Consider the following 15,913-nt stretch of genomic DNA (forward strand, 5'->3'; position numbering starts at 1 on the left):
GTTCTTTGTGGTGGCAAAAAAATTGGAAAATGAGGGGATGCCCTTCAATTGGGGAATGGCTGAACAAATTGTGGGATATGTTGGTGATGGAATACTATTGTGCCAAAAGGAATAATAAAGTGGAGGAATTCCATGGAGACTAGAACGACCTCCAGGAAGTGATGCAGAGTGAGAGGAGCAGAACCAGGAGAACATTGTACACAGAGACTGATACACTGTGGTACAATCGAACGTAATGGACTTCTCCATTAGTGTCAATGCAATGTCCCTGAACAATCTGCAGGGATCTAAAAAACACTATCCACAAGCAGAGGATAAACTGTGGGAGTAAAAACACCGAGGAAAAGCAACTGCTTGACTACAGAGTTGGAGGGGATATGACTGATGAGAGACTCTAAATGAACACTCTAATGCAAATCCCAACAACATGGAAATGGGTTTGAACCAAGAACACAAGTGATACCCAGTGGAATTGTGCGTGGGCTATGGGAGAGGTGGTGGGAAGGGGGGGGGGGAAGAAAAGAAAATGATCTTTGTTTCCAATGAATAATGTTTGGAAATGACCAAATAAAAATAAAAACAAACAAACAAACAAACAAACAAAAACCAGGCCCTCCCACTCCTTTGCTCTTTCTCCTCCACTCATCTGTTTGGAGACTTGGGGGATACCCAGTAAAACCTACCTTTGTGATAGCCTGTGAGCGTTTCCTGAAGGGGTCCTCCAGGAGGCAGAAGGAACCCACAGAGGGGGATGAGAACAGGTTGTGGATATGCATTAAGCCACTTCACACACTGATGGCACAGCTCTCCAATGAGTGATGGGGAGAGGGAGGAGAAGGAATGAAGCCGGGCTAGGATTTCTGTATAGAAAATGCTTTTGTCTAAAAGAAAAAAATCGCCCTTGGTTAGGTCTTAGGACAAATACCCAAACTTGGGCCCCTTGAAAGGATACCCAAAGAAAAGTTTCTTCCTAAAGAATTCTCCTAGTTTTTCTATAGGTTATTGATTCTGTTTGTAGAAACGTCATTGCCTAAAGTTGAAAGATGGAAGTGTAGAAGACTATAATATTAACTCACATTCCTATAGATCATTTAGGTCTACAAAACACTATGCAAAAACACAGATATGCATGATTATCCCCATTTTAGAGATGGAGAAACTGAAACCCAGATTGTTTTGATGACTTGTCCTGGATTACAATCAGACTTGGACTGAAGTACTTCTCCCCTTGAAACAACATGCTTTCCACTCTATGCTAATGAAAGGGTTTCAGGGGGTCCAGGAACAAGTGACACTTAACACTCATTCTTCCTAAGCAAGGAGAAAACAGATTTCAAGATGGAAGGAGATGGACTGATTCTATTGCCAGGTGGTCCTCCTTATCATTCAGGCTCTCTCTGTGTGATGCTAACTCTTAAATGAGCCTACATCCTTTTATTTTTGTTTTTTATTCCCTTTACTTCCATTTAGAATCAGTACTAAATATCAGTTTCAAGGCAGAAGAATGGTAATGGCTAGGCAATGGGAGTTAAATGACTTGTCCAGGGTCACAAAGCTAGGAAGTGTCCGAGGTCATATTTGAACCCAGGACCTCCTGTCTCCAGGCCTGACACTCTATCCACTGAGCCAGCTAGCTGCCTGCCTGAGTGCTTTTAACAAGCACAGCATATTAAAACTTGGATTTGTAAAATCAAAGAATTTGAGAATGAGCATTCTTTTTAGGCCAACAGGATATTAGAGATGACAGAGATTTTAGAAATCAGCTAATCTGACCTCCTCATTTTACCAAAGGAAAAACTGAGGTCCAAAAAGGGAAATGACCTGCTCAGCATCACACAAGTCATTGTGACAGAATTGGGACCAGATCCCAGTCTGCATAAATTTAGTAAGCCAAAGAAGTTGCCTAAGGCATCATTTCAAAAATAAGTAGAATTATATTCAATTTGTATATAATTTCTCAGTCAGAATCATCATGCTGTAAATGGATTAAAAAGCTGTTCTTGAAAAACCTTAGTTTAGGAGCAACTAGGTAAGAGACTAAACCTAACAATGGGAGGTCCTGGGTTCAAATTTGAACTCAAGACATTTTCTAGCTGCATGACCCTGGGCAAGTCACTTAACCCCTGTTACCCAACCTTTACCACTTTTCTGCCTTAGAACCAATAAATAGTATTAATTCTAAGATGAAAAGGAAAGATTTAAAAAAAAAAAAGGAAGAAAACCTGAGATCAAGTCTTGTCTCTGACCTATAATGACTATTTGACCCTGAACAAGTCTTGGCAACTCTCTAAGACTCTAAGTTTCAGAAAAGATAACCTACTGTTATGAAGGGTGTTTCCTCACTTGGAAATTCCCACTACTAAAAGTATCACAGATCCAGTTCCTTTTCCCTATCTGGATTTTTTCAGACCTAGAAAAGGCCACATGTACAAAGAAAGTTGGGCTTGAACTCAGAAAGACTTGAATTCAAATTTGGCCCTTGGCACTTAATAGTTGTGTGATTGTGGACAACTCATTTAACATCTCTTAAGGTATGCTCTCAAGACTTATCTACTAAGTTTGAGGCTGGAGTTGCAATGCTAGGAAAGGGATTTTCTGTGCCTAAGACATTTCAGCTCCCTCACATTCTAATTAACCTTCCAGAAGCATATCTTGTTCCCTTCCCAAAGTGCACTCTTGACAAGACCTTCCCAGTGGCACACAAGGTCTAGTAAGCAAGAAAGGTCCCGAGTTCAGGTCTCGTGATGGATGGACTGTGTATCTGTCTGGGCCTTAGTTTCCCCATCTGTAAAATAAGTCATCCAGACTAGAAGATTTGTTAGCTCTGACTTTAGCCTTTGCAAAGGATATATTTCACACATCCCTGCCCTCTAGTGATGAAATTGTGTCTGTTTATCCAGGGCTATAGAATCCCCTCAGAGATGATGAGTCCTGGAGAAAGACTGAATTTGCTCTCCTCCGGGTTGCAGACTTGGCTCTTAGCATCCGTGTATCTCTGAAGTGGTCAGAACCTACATTATGTGGAGGGATCTGAATTGGGAGGATTTTGTAGGAGCGTGGATGAAGCCCTTTCCCTGATGAATGAGTACACTCTCAACTAACATGTGCTATAAAATCTTATACCTAAAAGTCCAAATGAGATTCTTTAGCTCAGTGTCTTCATTTTGCAAATGAGAAAGGGGACTTGCCCAAGGGACTTGCTCTAGATCCCCAGGAGAAGAGCCACCTTTAAGATCCCTTCATTCCCATTCTGGAATTCTTTCTGCTACGCCACTATACCATCTTTCTGCTTTCTCTCTAAAGGCAAATTAAGAAATGCCAGGGTTCTAGGAGCTGATCCAAGAAACAAATGCACAGATTTTGTCACGGAACAAGATGTGAGATATTGCAGAGTTAATGTATTTGTCAGTATTGTCCAAATCGCTAATTGGAAACTTATATGAGGAGCTCATCCTACAGGAGGTCACCCCGGGAGCAGAATTCTATAACCGGCAGCCCTTACTCATGCCAGCTGCACGGTCCATACTGGGTCTCGAGAGCTGGATGGCATCACGGATGAGGCTGAGCTCGGAACAGTCAATGTGTTCAGCACAAAGGGCGAAGTCTTCTAGCATGCTTGTGATTCCACTGGAAATCACTCTACATGAAATCCAATTCATGTTCCCTATAAAGAAAAGAGACAATGTGCAGTTTATGTGGAGGTCTGAGCCATCCCTTCTCCACTCCTTTGGGGACCCCTCCCTCCCCCTTAAAGACATTTGACAAATGGTAAACATAAGCACCCAGAAGTCATGTCCTCCCTCGCTCCCTATTTAGACACTCCGAAGCACACATTGCTCCAGAGCTAGATGCTGATGATCACATCTGGCTGCTTGTGTGTCTTATAGTGTAGACAAGGTAAGTTGTTATTGACTGAAATAGTATTGACCTCCTCAAGCAAAATACTCATATGGCAATATTAACTCCTTGGCCGCAGTGCTGGGATATTTCTCTTTATTAGAAGGGTGTCTTAGTCAGTGTGTGTCATAAGGAATTGGCCCAATCCAGCCTGGCCAGGTACAGGGATGATTGAGTGGGGCATATGTTGGTCTAGGGGGGAACCATGGAAGAGGTCTCCATAGGTCAGAAAAAGGCATGATGGTCACCGCTGCCAAGCCCTGACTAAGGACAACATTTCTGAGAATGTGGTACTGAGTCACACTTCCTCTTTACTATGACCCCCAGGGGATTTGTGATGCACCTTCACATCAACGGCCAAAGGGTCAGAGAACCTGCAAGGATTCTTGTGTTATGAGATCTGCGCTAAACCTTAGCATTTCTTGGTCACAGACACCCGGGTTCTGGTTCTGGGTTGGCTGCTAACTTTTATTTTCTCTTTGCCTTAATCTCTTCATCTGTTAAATGGGGGAATGAGTTAGATGGTCTCTGAGGTCTCTTCCAGATCTTATAATTTTTGGTCTGTATTCTAAGCCCCCTCTCCACAGCTCTGACACTGTGTTCTAAGAGTCCTCTCAACTCTGATATTCTGTGTTCTGAGGGGCCCCTTGGCTCTGAAGTTCCTTGTTCTAAGGACCGTCCCAGCTCTAATATTCTGTGTTCTAAAGCTCTCCCAGGTCATACACTCTATGTTCTATATTTGAAGGTCTCTATCAATTCTTATGTATCTGATTCTCATTTCTTTGTCTATAATGATCAATTCCCTCTGAATAGAGAAGCTGATAGCCTTACCCAGCACATCTTTCTTCAATTCTTCAATACAGCCCGAATTAGCCAGGTGACTGGGCAATTCACTCAACTTCCGAAGATTTGCAATAGTGTCTGAAAACCAGAGGGGTTGAGGTGCAACCTGGAAAAGGGGGAGAAGAGGGTTACGAAGAACAACATAACCCTGGGGGTCTTGTTCATAGGAGTATTACTGGGGAACTCACCTTCCTATCAAAGTTTAGAGGTTTTCCCAGGAGGGGCAGAGTCATAGGTTTCTTTATGCCCTGACTCCAGGCTCCCGTGAAGAATTCAGATAAGAGATGATGCCTCTTAATTTTCTCCTGTCCTGACAGGTAGCGCTCCTTGACCACCTCAGTCAGTTGTCTTGGAAGAAGAAGGAACAGTAGTGAGATAAAGCTGACCTTTATGTAGGACTTTAAGATTTACAAAGTATTCATGTGCATTCATAAAAATTGTACCCTTACAATATGGGAGGATATGGAAGAAAGAGTGCTCTGGGCATCGTAGGGTGGAAATCTGTCAAAGATAAATTTGCTAAACTAATCCTAAATATCTCTACTTAGGGAGAGAGAAATCTAAAGGGATAGAGATCCATTCTGCTTTTGAAAGTCCCTCTGATTCAAGCTATTTTCTTCTTTCAATGAATAAAATTCATGAACAAAGTTCCAATTCTATAATCAAGATTAAACAAGAGGGACAACTAAGTAGCCGGTGGATAGAGCACCAGGTTTGGAGCCAGGATAACCTGGGTTCAAATTTGGCATCAGAAACTTTCTAGCTGTGTAACCCTGGTCAAGTCACTTAACCCTTATTGCCTAGCCCTTGCTGTTCTTCTTGGAACTGATACTAAGACAGAAAGTAAAGATTTTCTCAAAAAATATTAAACAAGAATACAAAGTTGAAGGACTATTTCAAGCAATGTTTCAAAGTTCAGGCAATCATTTTAATCCATTAAGCAGCAAAATACTAATAATTTGGGGGGACCCAGGACAATCATTTCCTAAAACTATTTAATTCCTCCTACACTACTCTCTTGGAGGAGCTATCTTTCAATTTGGTCAAAGATAAACTCAAGAGATATTTGTATTAATTGAATTAATCAAAGGACCTTTTTGCTCTTAGTCCGATCACTACCCTAATCAGTTTCAGGTAGGATTCCTTCCTAGTTTTATCAGGCCTCTGCTTTTAGAAACAAGTTAGGCAGAACTTTTAGAACTGATGATTAAAGAAAGACTGATGAGGTTTAACATTTGAATTATGCCAAGGACTTCAGACTAAAATATCATCTTCAAATTATTTTGTAATATGTAGTCTAAAGAGGGGAACAGAGGGAACCTTAGTATACTTCCATACTTGTGAAGCAGAAACTCCAGGCATTATTATTCCCATTTTATAATTGAGGAAACAGTTAAATAGAGATTAAGTGACTTGATCAAGGTCTAAGGTCAAATTTTAATTCAAGACTACCTGATTTCCAGTGTTCTATACACTGTTTCAATTAGCTGCCAAATAATAGCCCAGTCTAGAGAAGGGGTAAATTCAAGAGCTATTGTGGAAACTTCTTTTAAGATTCAATTCAGGGGGCAGCTGGGTAGCTCAGTAGATTGAGAGCCAGGTCTAGAGATGGGAGGTCCTAGATTCAAATCTGGCCTCAGATACTTCCCAGCTGTGCGACCCTGGGCAAGTCACTTGACCCCCATTGCCTAGCCCATACCACTCTTCTGCCTTGGAGCCAATACACAGTATTGACTCCAAGACACAAGGTAAGGGTTAAAAAAAAAAAAGATTCAATTCAGGGGCCACCTCCTATACGAAACCTTACAAGTGATCTCCTTAGTTGTTGTCAACACTCTCTCCCTCTGGGATTACTTCATATTATTTTTCATGCACTTTGTATTTACTTCTCTGTGTACATGTTGTTTCCCCTCAGCAGAATCTAAGGTTTTTTTTTTTTTCAGAGCAGGGATTATTTTAGCTTTGGCTTTGTATGCCAGCATAGATCTAGGTTAGTAATCATTCTTGAAAATTGAATTGAATTAATTGTCAGGAATTAATCATGGTGAGAATGAGAGAAGACAAAGAAGCTTTGTAGAAGTGGGACAAAAAATGGCATTCAGGAGCAAGAGTCAGTCATGTCCATAATCAATGGTTCTAATATGCTATAACAATAATATCAACAAGGGTAACCAGACTGTCACAAACAAAGCTTCATTTTTTTTTTAAGCAAAGCACTTGAGATTCTGGTCATCTCAGCCATTTGGGTGTCATTTTTTCTACCTGTGAGCAAGTCCAAGGAGCATGAAGCCATCTGCAGGTCTCTTTACCAAGAAATCCCCTAAGTCTCGCCGGAGCCTCACCCACAAGAGAGGAGGAAAACGAAGGACATCTTTACTGGGAGGAGTCCATTCTTGATAGACTTCCATCAAAACCTCATCATCCAAGGATAAGACATCTTTCAGCTCTGCTTCAGACAACCCATACCTGGCGGAAAGAGAGATGGACTATGTGCAAACATCTGAAGGTCTCTGGGAAATTCTTCATTTCTTATGACCTGATTCGCCACAAAGGATTCAAACTAACTCTAGAAAAGTTGATGCCTGTCATTGCAGGAATACAATGCTATGAGGTGGGCATGTTATCATCACCATTTTACAGATGAGCTTGTTGAGACTCAGAGAAGAGGGAGTGATTTTGTCCAACGACACACAGCAGGCAGAAGTAGAACACTTCCTACCCAGATCTCTTGACTCATTCTATTAAACCAAGCTGTCTCTCAGGAATGGCCCTTTGAGATTTTCAGATTCCACTCCTTCATTTTATGTATGGGGGAAGGAATGACTTGGCCAAGGTCACATTACTAGTAAGTATACAGAAAAATACAATTCAAACCCATATTTCCTATCTTCCAAGACCAGAGCTATTTTCCCATTATGCTTCCCATGCTGCTTCAGGCGTGAGGTGAAAAGGTATGTGCTCCAACATAGACCAAGAGAATTAAAGGGAACTAGAATGCCCTATAGGGCAGACACATACTAGTGACAACGGGCAAGAAACTTAGAGGTGGCTGTTACCATCCCCCCACCCCACCATACCCATTCTTTTTTTTTTTTTTAAACCCTTACCTTCCCTCTTGGAGTCAATACTGTGTATTGGCTCCAAGGCAGAAGAGTGGTAAGGGCTAGGCAATGGGGGTCAAGTGACTTGCCCAGGGTCACACAGCTAGGAAGTGGCTGAGGCCAGATTTGAACCTAGGACCTCCCGTCTCTAGGACTGGCTCTTAATCCACTGAGCTACCCAGCTGCCCCCCACCATACCCATTCTAAACCTCTCCTCCATCCACAAACACACAATTTGGGGGACCTAAAGAATAGAGAAAAGGAATACAACTGCAGGTAAGGCTTCAAGAATAAGTTCCCTTTTCTGTTTCTAATTACTATGTGACCTTGGACAATTCACTTAACTCTCTCAGCTTCTGTAAAATGGCAGTGTTGGATGAAATGATGTTTAAGGTCCCTTTCATCTCTAAATCTATGCTCCTATGTTCCTTCCTCCTACCTAAAATATGTTCCCTAATTGATCCCCATTTCCATTCATATCCTCTCATCTTTGCTGATTATTCTAATTTATATTTGTAAAACACTTTAAGATTTGCAAAATGTTTTGCATACATAATCTTGATTGATCCTTTTAGTAACCCTATGAAGTGGGTATTACTTTGCATTGTTATTCCCATTTTACAGATGAAGAAACTGAAGCTAAGAAAAGATAAGTGATTTGCTAATGATTACCCAGCTGATAATGTAAAACTTTTTGAGGGGGCAGGGCCTATTTTATTTTTGCCCTTATACCCTTTGAGTCTAGCACCATAGTAGATATTGGTCAATTTGAATTGAAATGTGAGAGGGAAGAGCTTCGAATGTGAAGTCAGAGACCCTGAATTCCAGACCCAGTTCTTCTTTCTACCTGTTTGGGGGATTTGGGCCAAGTGGCTTTCACTTATGACATTATGGTCAAGAACCCTGAGGAAGTGTGTGGGGAAGCCACAGTCTCCATTAGTAAGCATTAGTTGCTATCAGGACTATATATTAACTGTTTTCTTAATATTAGTAGTAGTCCTTGGTGTAGCAGTGCAAGATCTGGCCCCAGAAAGTGTTGTGATAGAATGAGTGTAGTCAAAGAGAGAGGAGTATGGGGATGAGGGGGAAGGAGAGAGGAGAGAGAGAGGGAGACAGACAGACAGACAGAGATTGTGAAAGGGGGAGAGACAGACAGACAGAGAGTGTCCAAGTGCCACCTCTTTCATAAGAAGTTTCCTAATTCTGGGAGTTTTTATAGCCTGTATCTCCAAAAAAAAACCCAACAAAAAAAAACAAAAAACCAGCTCACTCATCTATAGGCTTTGAATCTTCACCCCTTAACACAGTGCCTGGCACATAGTAAATACTTACTATTTACTTGGTTAATCAATCAATTGGTGATTAATAGTACATATGTCACTTGGAACCCCAATTTCTTTATTTCCAAGATGAAGCGGTTGACCTGGATGATCTCTAAGGTCTAGTTCTAAATCTTATAATCATATGTTTTTTCTAGTAAAAATTTAGTAATCTGATCCCATGATCCAGCTTTCTATAACAAGGGTTCTTAACCATTTTTGCCTTGAGTACCTATGTCAGTCATTCTGATTAATTATCAAATTAATGTTTTTAAAGGCATAAAATAAAATAGAATTCTAAAAAATCACATAGGATTGCAAAGGAAATCCATTATATTTGAAGTAGTTATTAAAAAAAATGTTTAAGTTCACAGACCATAGGCTGTTATTGTTATTCATCCATTCAGTCATGTCCAGCTTTTCATGAACAAGGTCACACAGCTAAATAAGTGTCTGAGTTCAAACCAAGCATGTTAATAATATCTATGGGGTTTTCTTGGCAAAGATACTGGAGTGGTTTGTTATTTCCTTTTCCAGGATAGGTTAATCCTTGGGCTAAAGTCTTCCAAATTGTTGTACAGAGAATCCTTTTTCTTTATTACCCAGGAGAACAGTGGCCAACATGAGAAATGACAAGAATGTTCTGATGGGGTAGAATGAGGATTATAAAATGAAAACAAAAAAAAAAGGCGGGGAGAACACTTATCAGGATCTCTGGACCATAGAGCTATAGCTCTCCTTAAGACATTGAGATTTAGGATAGTTCCAGCCCAATCCTCTTTATAGGTCAGTTCTCCACTTTGTCCTTCCCACTTGACTTCACTGCCTTTTCTCCAAAGCCGATAGAGGTTAATTTTACTTATATTCCTATGCTTGGGACCTTCGGATCTTCAAATGAAATGTATTGCTTTTTGGCAGAGGGACTTAATGAAATCCCCATATTGGAAGTGTTCCAGAGGAAGCTGTATAAGCACTCATCAAAGATGCTATCGAGAAGCTGAGTGTTTCAGGAAGGGGTGGACTCATTAACCCCTGGGGTCTTTTCTAGTGCTTAGATTCTACAAAGGCAACATAGTATAATGGAAAGATCTCAGGAGTTGGAGTCAAAAGAGATCCGGGTCTGAGTTCCAGTTCTCATACCTGCTCAATTGGGTCTGACTCTTCTGTGATCCTGAAGATCATAGCACACCAATACCATCCATGGGGTTTTCTTGGAAAGAATATTGGACTGGTTTGCCACATTTCCTTTCCCAGTGAATTAAGGCAAACAGAAGTCAAGTGACTTGCCCAAGATCACCTAGCTAATAAGTGTCTCAGGTCAGATTTGAATTCAGGTCTTCCTGACTCCAGACCTGGCTCTATATCCACTGAGCCATCTAAGCTATTTTCATACTTACTGGTGGGATGATTCCCCTTGCTGAGCCTTTATTCCCTCCTTCACTTATGATAGTCATTGCAATAGTTACACCTCACAGGGAAGATATGAAGAAAACCCTTTGTAGAGCTATCAGATACCAGAGACCTATTTTGACATATCTTGTTATGATGCTAACAGTGGGAGGCCTAATAGATAGAGCCCTAGACTTGTAGTCAGGGACACCTGGGTCCAAATCTCCCTTCTAACATCTAGTAGCCATGTGGTCAAGGTCCTCTAGCTCTCCAAATTTTTTTCCTTATCTATTAAATGAAGATTATAAAGGGTGGCTATGAAGATCATACGTAAAGTGCTTTTCAAACCTCTAACATGCTAAAAACAAGGTCGGGGATCATTATCAGAACTTGTGGCTGAAGTTGCATATGCTTATGTTGTACCAAATGGCAGCATTGCTTTGAAACCCGAACGCACTATATAGATACTATTGTTTTGGTTATTCTCACCATTCCCCATGTTTTCTCCCACATAGGTCCCCCAGGAGAAACAGCAGCTGAACAAAACCTTATTTGTGCAGTTTCCACCTTTCTCTAGATTATTATTATTATTATCATTATTAAGAGCTAAGATTCGATGCCCCTCAGCCTTCACCCTCTGTTGGAGAGGAAGGGCAGCCTGTTTAACCCTTCCTTCACTTCTCTCTGTTCTCCATCCATTGTTGTTCAGTTATTTCGATCATATCTGACTCTTTGTGACCCCATTTAAGGTGTTCTTGACAAGATACTGGAGTGGCTTACCATTTTCTTCTCCAGCTCATTTAACAGATAATGAAACTGAAGCCAACAGGCTTAAGTGACTTGACTAGGGTCACACAATGAGTAGGTGTCTAAGGCCAGATTTGAACTCAGGTCTTTCTGACTCCAGGTCCAGCATTCTAGTCACTATCTAGCCACCTAGATGCCTGTCCATGCTAGGATATAACTCTCCATTGATCTTTCTGGCAGCCTTTGCATAGAAACAATGCTGGATGGCTTGAGGAATTTAATTTAACTTTCATATCTCTGCTACCTGTATGACCCTGGGCTTCATTTTCCTCATATATATCTAATGGGAGTTAGCTGGGCTTAATGGCCTCTCAGGCCCTTTCTAGCTATTAATCCATGAGATCATAATAATATTCTGAGGTGACTAAAGTTGCACCATCTGGAAAGAGTGTGGAGTGAAAATTTGCCTAGCCTCTGGGCAGCTCCTGTTTTAGAGAGAATCCCAGAATTTTAGATTTGGAAGGGCCTAGAAGTGTCCATATAGTACAAGCAACACTCGAAAAGAATTCCTTCTCCTTCCTATTCCACAAGTGGTCACCTAGCCTTTGCCCGAAGACGTCCAATGAAAGGAAGCCCATTACCACCAAAGGCAGCTGAATCTACCTTTGAATGGAATTGTAAGTTGGGGACATTAGAAAACTTATTCATGTATGGTTTGGACTTCCAAATCTGTGATTCTATGATTCTCTTTACCATGACAGTCTGCAAGGAATTGGGAAAGGAATGATGTTCTACCTCAGTTGCCTCTTCTACAGGCTAAATAGCCATGCTTCCTTCAACTTCTCCTTGTATGACATGCTTATTGGTACCTTTACCTCCTTGGTGGTACTCTTCTGGATATGCTTCAGCTTGTAAGATCACAGGGCCACAGAATATTAGACTGAGAAGAGACCAGCTTGTAAAAAGACCCTTAAAATGTGGTTCCCAAATAAATAAGATCAGATATACAAAGTGCTTTGAAACATAAAACATTCTACCTGTGCAAATTGTTAAAGATGGTGCTTTAAAAGGTAAACTAATGGAGGAAAGCAAAACAAAACTGACTTACCGGGCAGTTACAATGTACCCAAGTACATGGGCCACCAAGATTTGACCATGCAACTCCTCCAAACGGGCGCAAAGCTGATGCATTGCTTGTTGGGTGGTGGTGGCCAGAGAGATGGGTAATGTATAGGATGCCCATCTCTGAGCTTCATCAAAGGCCAGCTTTAACCTCAAGGGATGCCCACATTCTGGGAGGCTGGCCCAGAGAAGGTCCCGCTGGGCAGGGCTCAGCTTCCGCCTCACAGATGCCAAAAGAAGTTCAATCATTTTCTGACCTTGATCCCCAGAGAGTGGCTTCAATTCAAAATAAGCTTTAGGGTTTGTAACAACCTTCTTCATGATTTTTAAAGTTCCAGACTCTGCTGGGCAAGCAGAGAGGATGAGGTGGACTTTTGGGGGGCACTTTTTGGGCATCCATGTTAGGTCTCTTGCCCCATAAGTTGAGTTCAGCTCCCCAACTGCATCCAGTATGAGTATAAGTGACTCAACATTTCTGCTGGAAACCATGAAGAGGAGATCTTGAAAGAACTGGACAGCACCACTATAAACAGCCATGACCTGTGCAGGTGGGAGTGGCAAGCCATATGCTAAGCACACTTGGAGACAGATGCTATTCAATAAAGTACAGATGTTGGAACTTGACTGGCTCGTGCCAAGGAGCCGTAGCACCAGCACAATCTTTTGTCCCAGAAAGTCTTGGATGCACTCCGATATTTTGCACATCAGAGCTGTCTTTCCAATTCCAGGGGGCCCCAAAACAACCAGGGGACTGTGGTTGGTGCCATCATTGGCTGTGATGGCCTTTCCAATTCTGCTCAGGAGTTCCTCCCTCCCACAAAACACTTGGCACTTGTCCATAGCCTGGGCCATGTGGTGATGCAGCTCTTGGAAGAAAGGGACAAATATCTGCTTGCTCTCTTTCTGGTGGCGAAGTCTCTCTAGAATCTGATGGTTGACTGTGGCAATGAACTGCTCTCCCAGCTCCTTCAGGTACTTAGCATGTGCTCGGTTCTTTGGGTTCACCAAATCTTGACTCCATTGGACAAAATGCACCTTTAGCAGTTTGGGGTGGTTGTCAGTGATTCTCACCTTGAGGCTGGTGAGGAAGTTCTGAGCTTCCATGTCCAGACAGCCGTCTTCCTGCCGATCCACCATTGGTAAGTTACACTCATCCAGAATGTGCTTATTCAGGTCCCTAATTTCTCTAAGGAAAACTGTTGCCCCTAGGTCACTGTCACCTATATTCAGAAGACCGTGTTCTATTTCCCATTCGATTGCTACAAAAGCAGAAACAAATAGGGATTGAGAATTCAATTGTAGACTGACAGCCTCTGAATAAATTAATCTTAGGATCATTCTACTTTCTTTCTTTTCTTTTCTTTTAAAAATCCTTACCTTGTCTTAGAATCGGAAAAATGGCAAGGGCTAGGCAACTGGCATTAAGTGATTTAAGGATGAGGAAACTGAGACAAAGGGCTAGTAAGTGACTTGTCCAAATTCTTACCTATAGAAAGCACACAGGTTCTCTGGCTTCAGAAAAATAATCTTTCCAAGATTACTTTTTCCAAGCTCTAACACATATCTATCCATAATGACTGAAGGGGTTTTCACAAGGGATATTTCTTTTGTGGATGAAATTACACGTCCAGACAATAACAATAACCAAAAGCCCACCACCAAAACCAAAATACTGAGCCTCTAATGGTGTTTATTTCACTTGACAATAAAATTCCTGGAAAAGTGCCAATTTCCATAAATCAAAACAGAGACCCCATTTCATCGCCCCCCCCCAAATCCCCCGTCAAGCCTAGCTTGTAGGAAGCCTAAACGTGGTCTCCGATTGCTAATGCTTCTCAGTACACCCCTGAACTTTTTATTTTCCTTTCAAAAAGATATTATTTTAGGAATATGGCCTAAATTTGAGGTGGCCTATATTCAAACCAATAGGACAATTTAAACATCTTAATCAAATAATTAAGAAGCTCCTGGGGTAAGAGATAAGTCCTAAAGAGCAAGGCATTTTCCCTCTTTCTCCATCTATAAAATGGGGATAATGATCCTTATACCTATTTCACAAGACTGTGTGAAGAAAGTATTTTGTAAAGCAAGAATATTAGTAAGATGGCCCACGTACGTTGTCTAATATGGAGGGAAGGCCCTGCTATATCACAGCCCAAATTTTTTGCTATAACTGTTGTTTATTGAGAACATAAGAATTCCTCTAATCCTCCACTCAAAAAACAAACAAAAAAAAGTGAATCCCTTTCAAGTATCCTGTAACTTGGATAGAAATATACATTTATTTATTTATATATGTATGTTATTCTCTATATATTCTATATACAACTTGGGTAGAAATATACATATACGTTACTATAAATCATCTGTGATTTTAATTGCTAAAAAAATGTTATTGATTCTGATTGGGCTTATTCAATAGGTAATAGAGATAAAAGTTTTCCCAATTAAAAAACATAAAGACAACAAGGATGGCAAAGAGTCTTAAAATGAAGCCATATGAAGATCAGTTAAAAGAACTAGGACCGGGGGCAGGTGGGTAGCTCAGTGGATTGAGAGCCAGGCCTAGAGATGGGAGGTCCTAGGTTCAAATCGGGCCTCAGACACTTCCCAGCTGTGTAACCCTGGGCAAATCACTTGACCCCCATTGCCTAGCCCTTACCACTCTTCTGCCTTGGAGCCAATACATAGTATTGATTTTAAGATGGAAGGTAAGGGTTATAAAAAAAAATAAAAAAATAAAAAAAAAGAACTAGGACCATCTCTCCAAAAAATACTATTTGTCTTATGGTTGATGCCTCTCCAGGAGAAGCGGGTGGGGATGATACGTGGGATACTAGGATGATGTAAGAAACAAAATAGCAATAAAAACTTCTCGTTTCAAAAGAGAGTAAAAGAACTAGGAATGGAGAAAGGAAGATTGAGGTAAAGTATCATCATTGTCTTCAAGACTTTGAAGGAATTAGAATGATCCTGCTTAGCAACAGATGGAGGTTTCAGGGAGGCAGGTTTGGGGCTAACGTAAAGAAAGTCCCAACCAGAATTGTCTAGAAGCAGAATGAGCTGCCTCAAGAGAAAGTCATTTTTTTTCCTCCTTGGAGGTCTTCGAGCAGAGTCTGGATGAGCCTCTACAGGAGATGTAGGGGAGGGGATTATTGCTAAGATACAGATTGGGCCAGATGGTCTCCAAGGTCCTGTCCAGCTCCCCAGCAATTTGATTCTTTGAAATAATTGTCGAACTGAAAAGTTGTCATGACCAAAAAAATCCAGCTGACTGCAGCTTCTTGGATACGTTTTAGCTAGGGCAGCTAGATGGTATAGTGGATAGAACACCAGACCTGGAGTCAGGAAGACCTGAGTTCAAATCCAGTCTCAGACACTTACTAGCTGTGTGACCCTGGGCAAGTCACTTAACCGTGTTTGTCTTGGTTTCTGCATCTGTATAATGAGCTGAAGAAGGAAATGAATGACAAACTAGTCCAGTTATCTTTGCCA

The 15,913-nt window shown here is 41.2% G+C and overlaps 1 protein-coding gene across 1 annotated transcript in view; it reads right to left on the reverse strand.

The window, feature by feature from the left end:
- Positions 1-13,669, reverse strand: part of NWD1 (NACHT and WD repeat domain containing 1) — a 54,181-nt gene extending 40,512 nt beyond the window's left edge. Inside the window, exons 1-6 of the mRNA XM_007489749.2 lie at positions 12,405-13,669; positions 7,003-7,206; positions 4,929-5,088; positions 4,729-4,846; positions 3,503-3,664; positions 684-881 (exon numbers count right to left, since the gene is read on the reverse strand). Of these exons, the coding sequence (XP_007489811.2) occupies positions 684-881; positions 3,503-3,664; positions 4,729-4,846; positions 4,929-5,088; positions 7,003-7,206; positions 12,405-13,555 (1,993 nt within the window). The 5' untranslated portion in view covers positions 13,556-13,669. The remainder of the gene's footprint in view (positions 1-683; positions 882-3,502; positions 3,665-4,728; positions 4,847-4,928; positions 5,089-7,002; positions 7,207-12,404) is intronic.
- Positions 13,670-15,913: the final 2,244 nt, after the last annotated feature.

This window comes from Monodelphis domestica, chromosome 3 (assembly GCF_027887165.1).
Source record: "Monodelphis domestica isolate mMonDom1 chromosome 3, mMonDom1.pri, whole genome shotgun sequence".
Classification (NCBI taxonomy): domain Eukaryota; kingdom Metazoa; phylum Chordata; class Mammalia; order Didelphimorphia; family Didelphidae; genus Monodelphis; species Monodelphis domestica.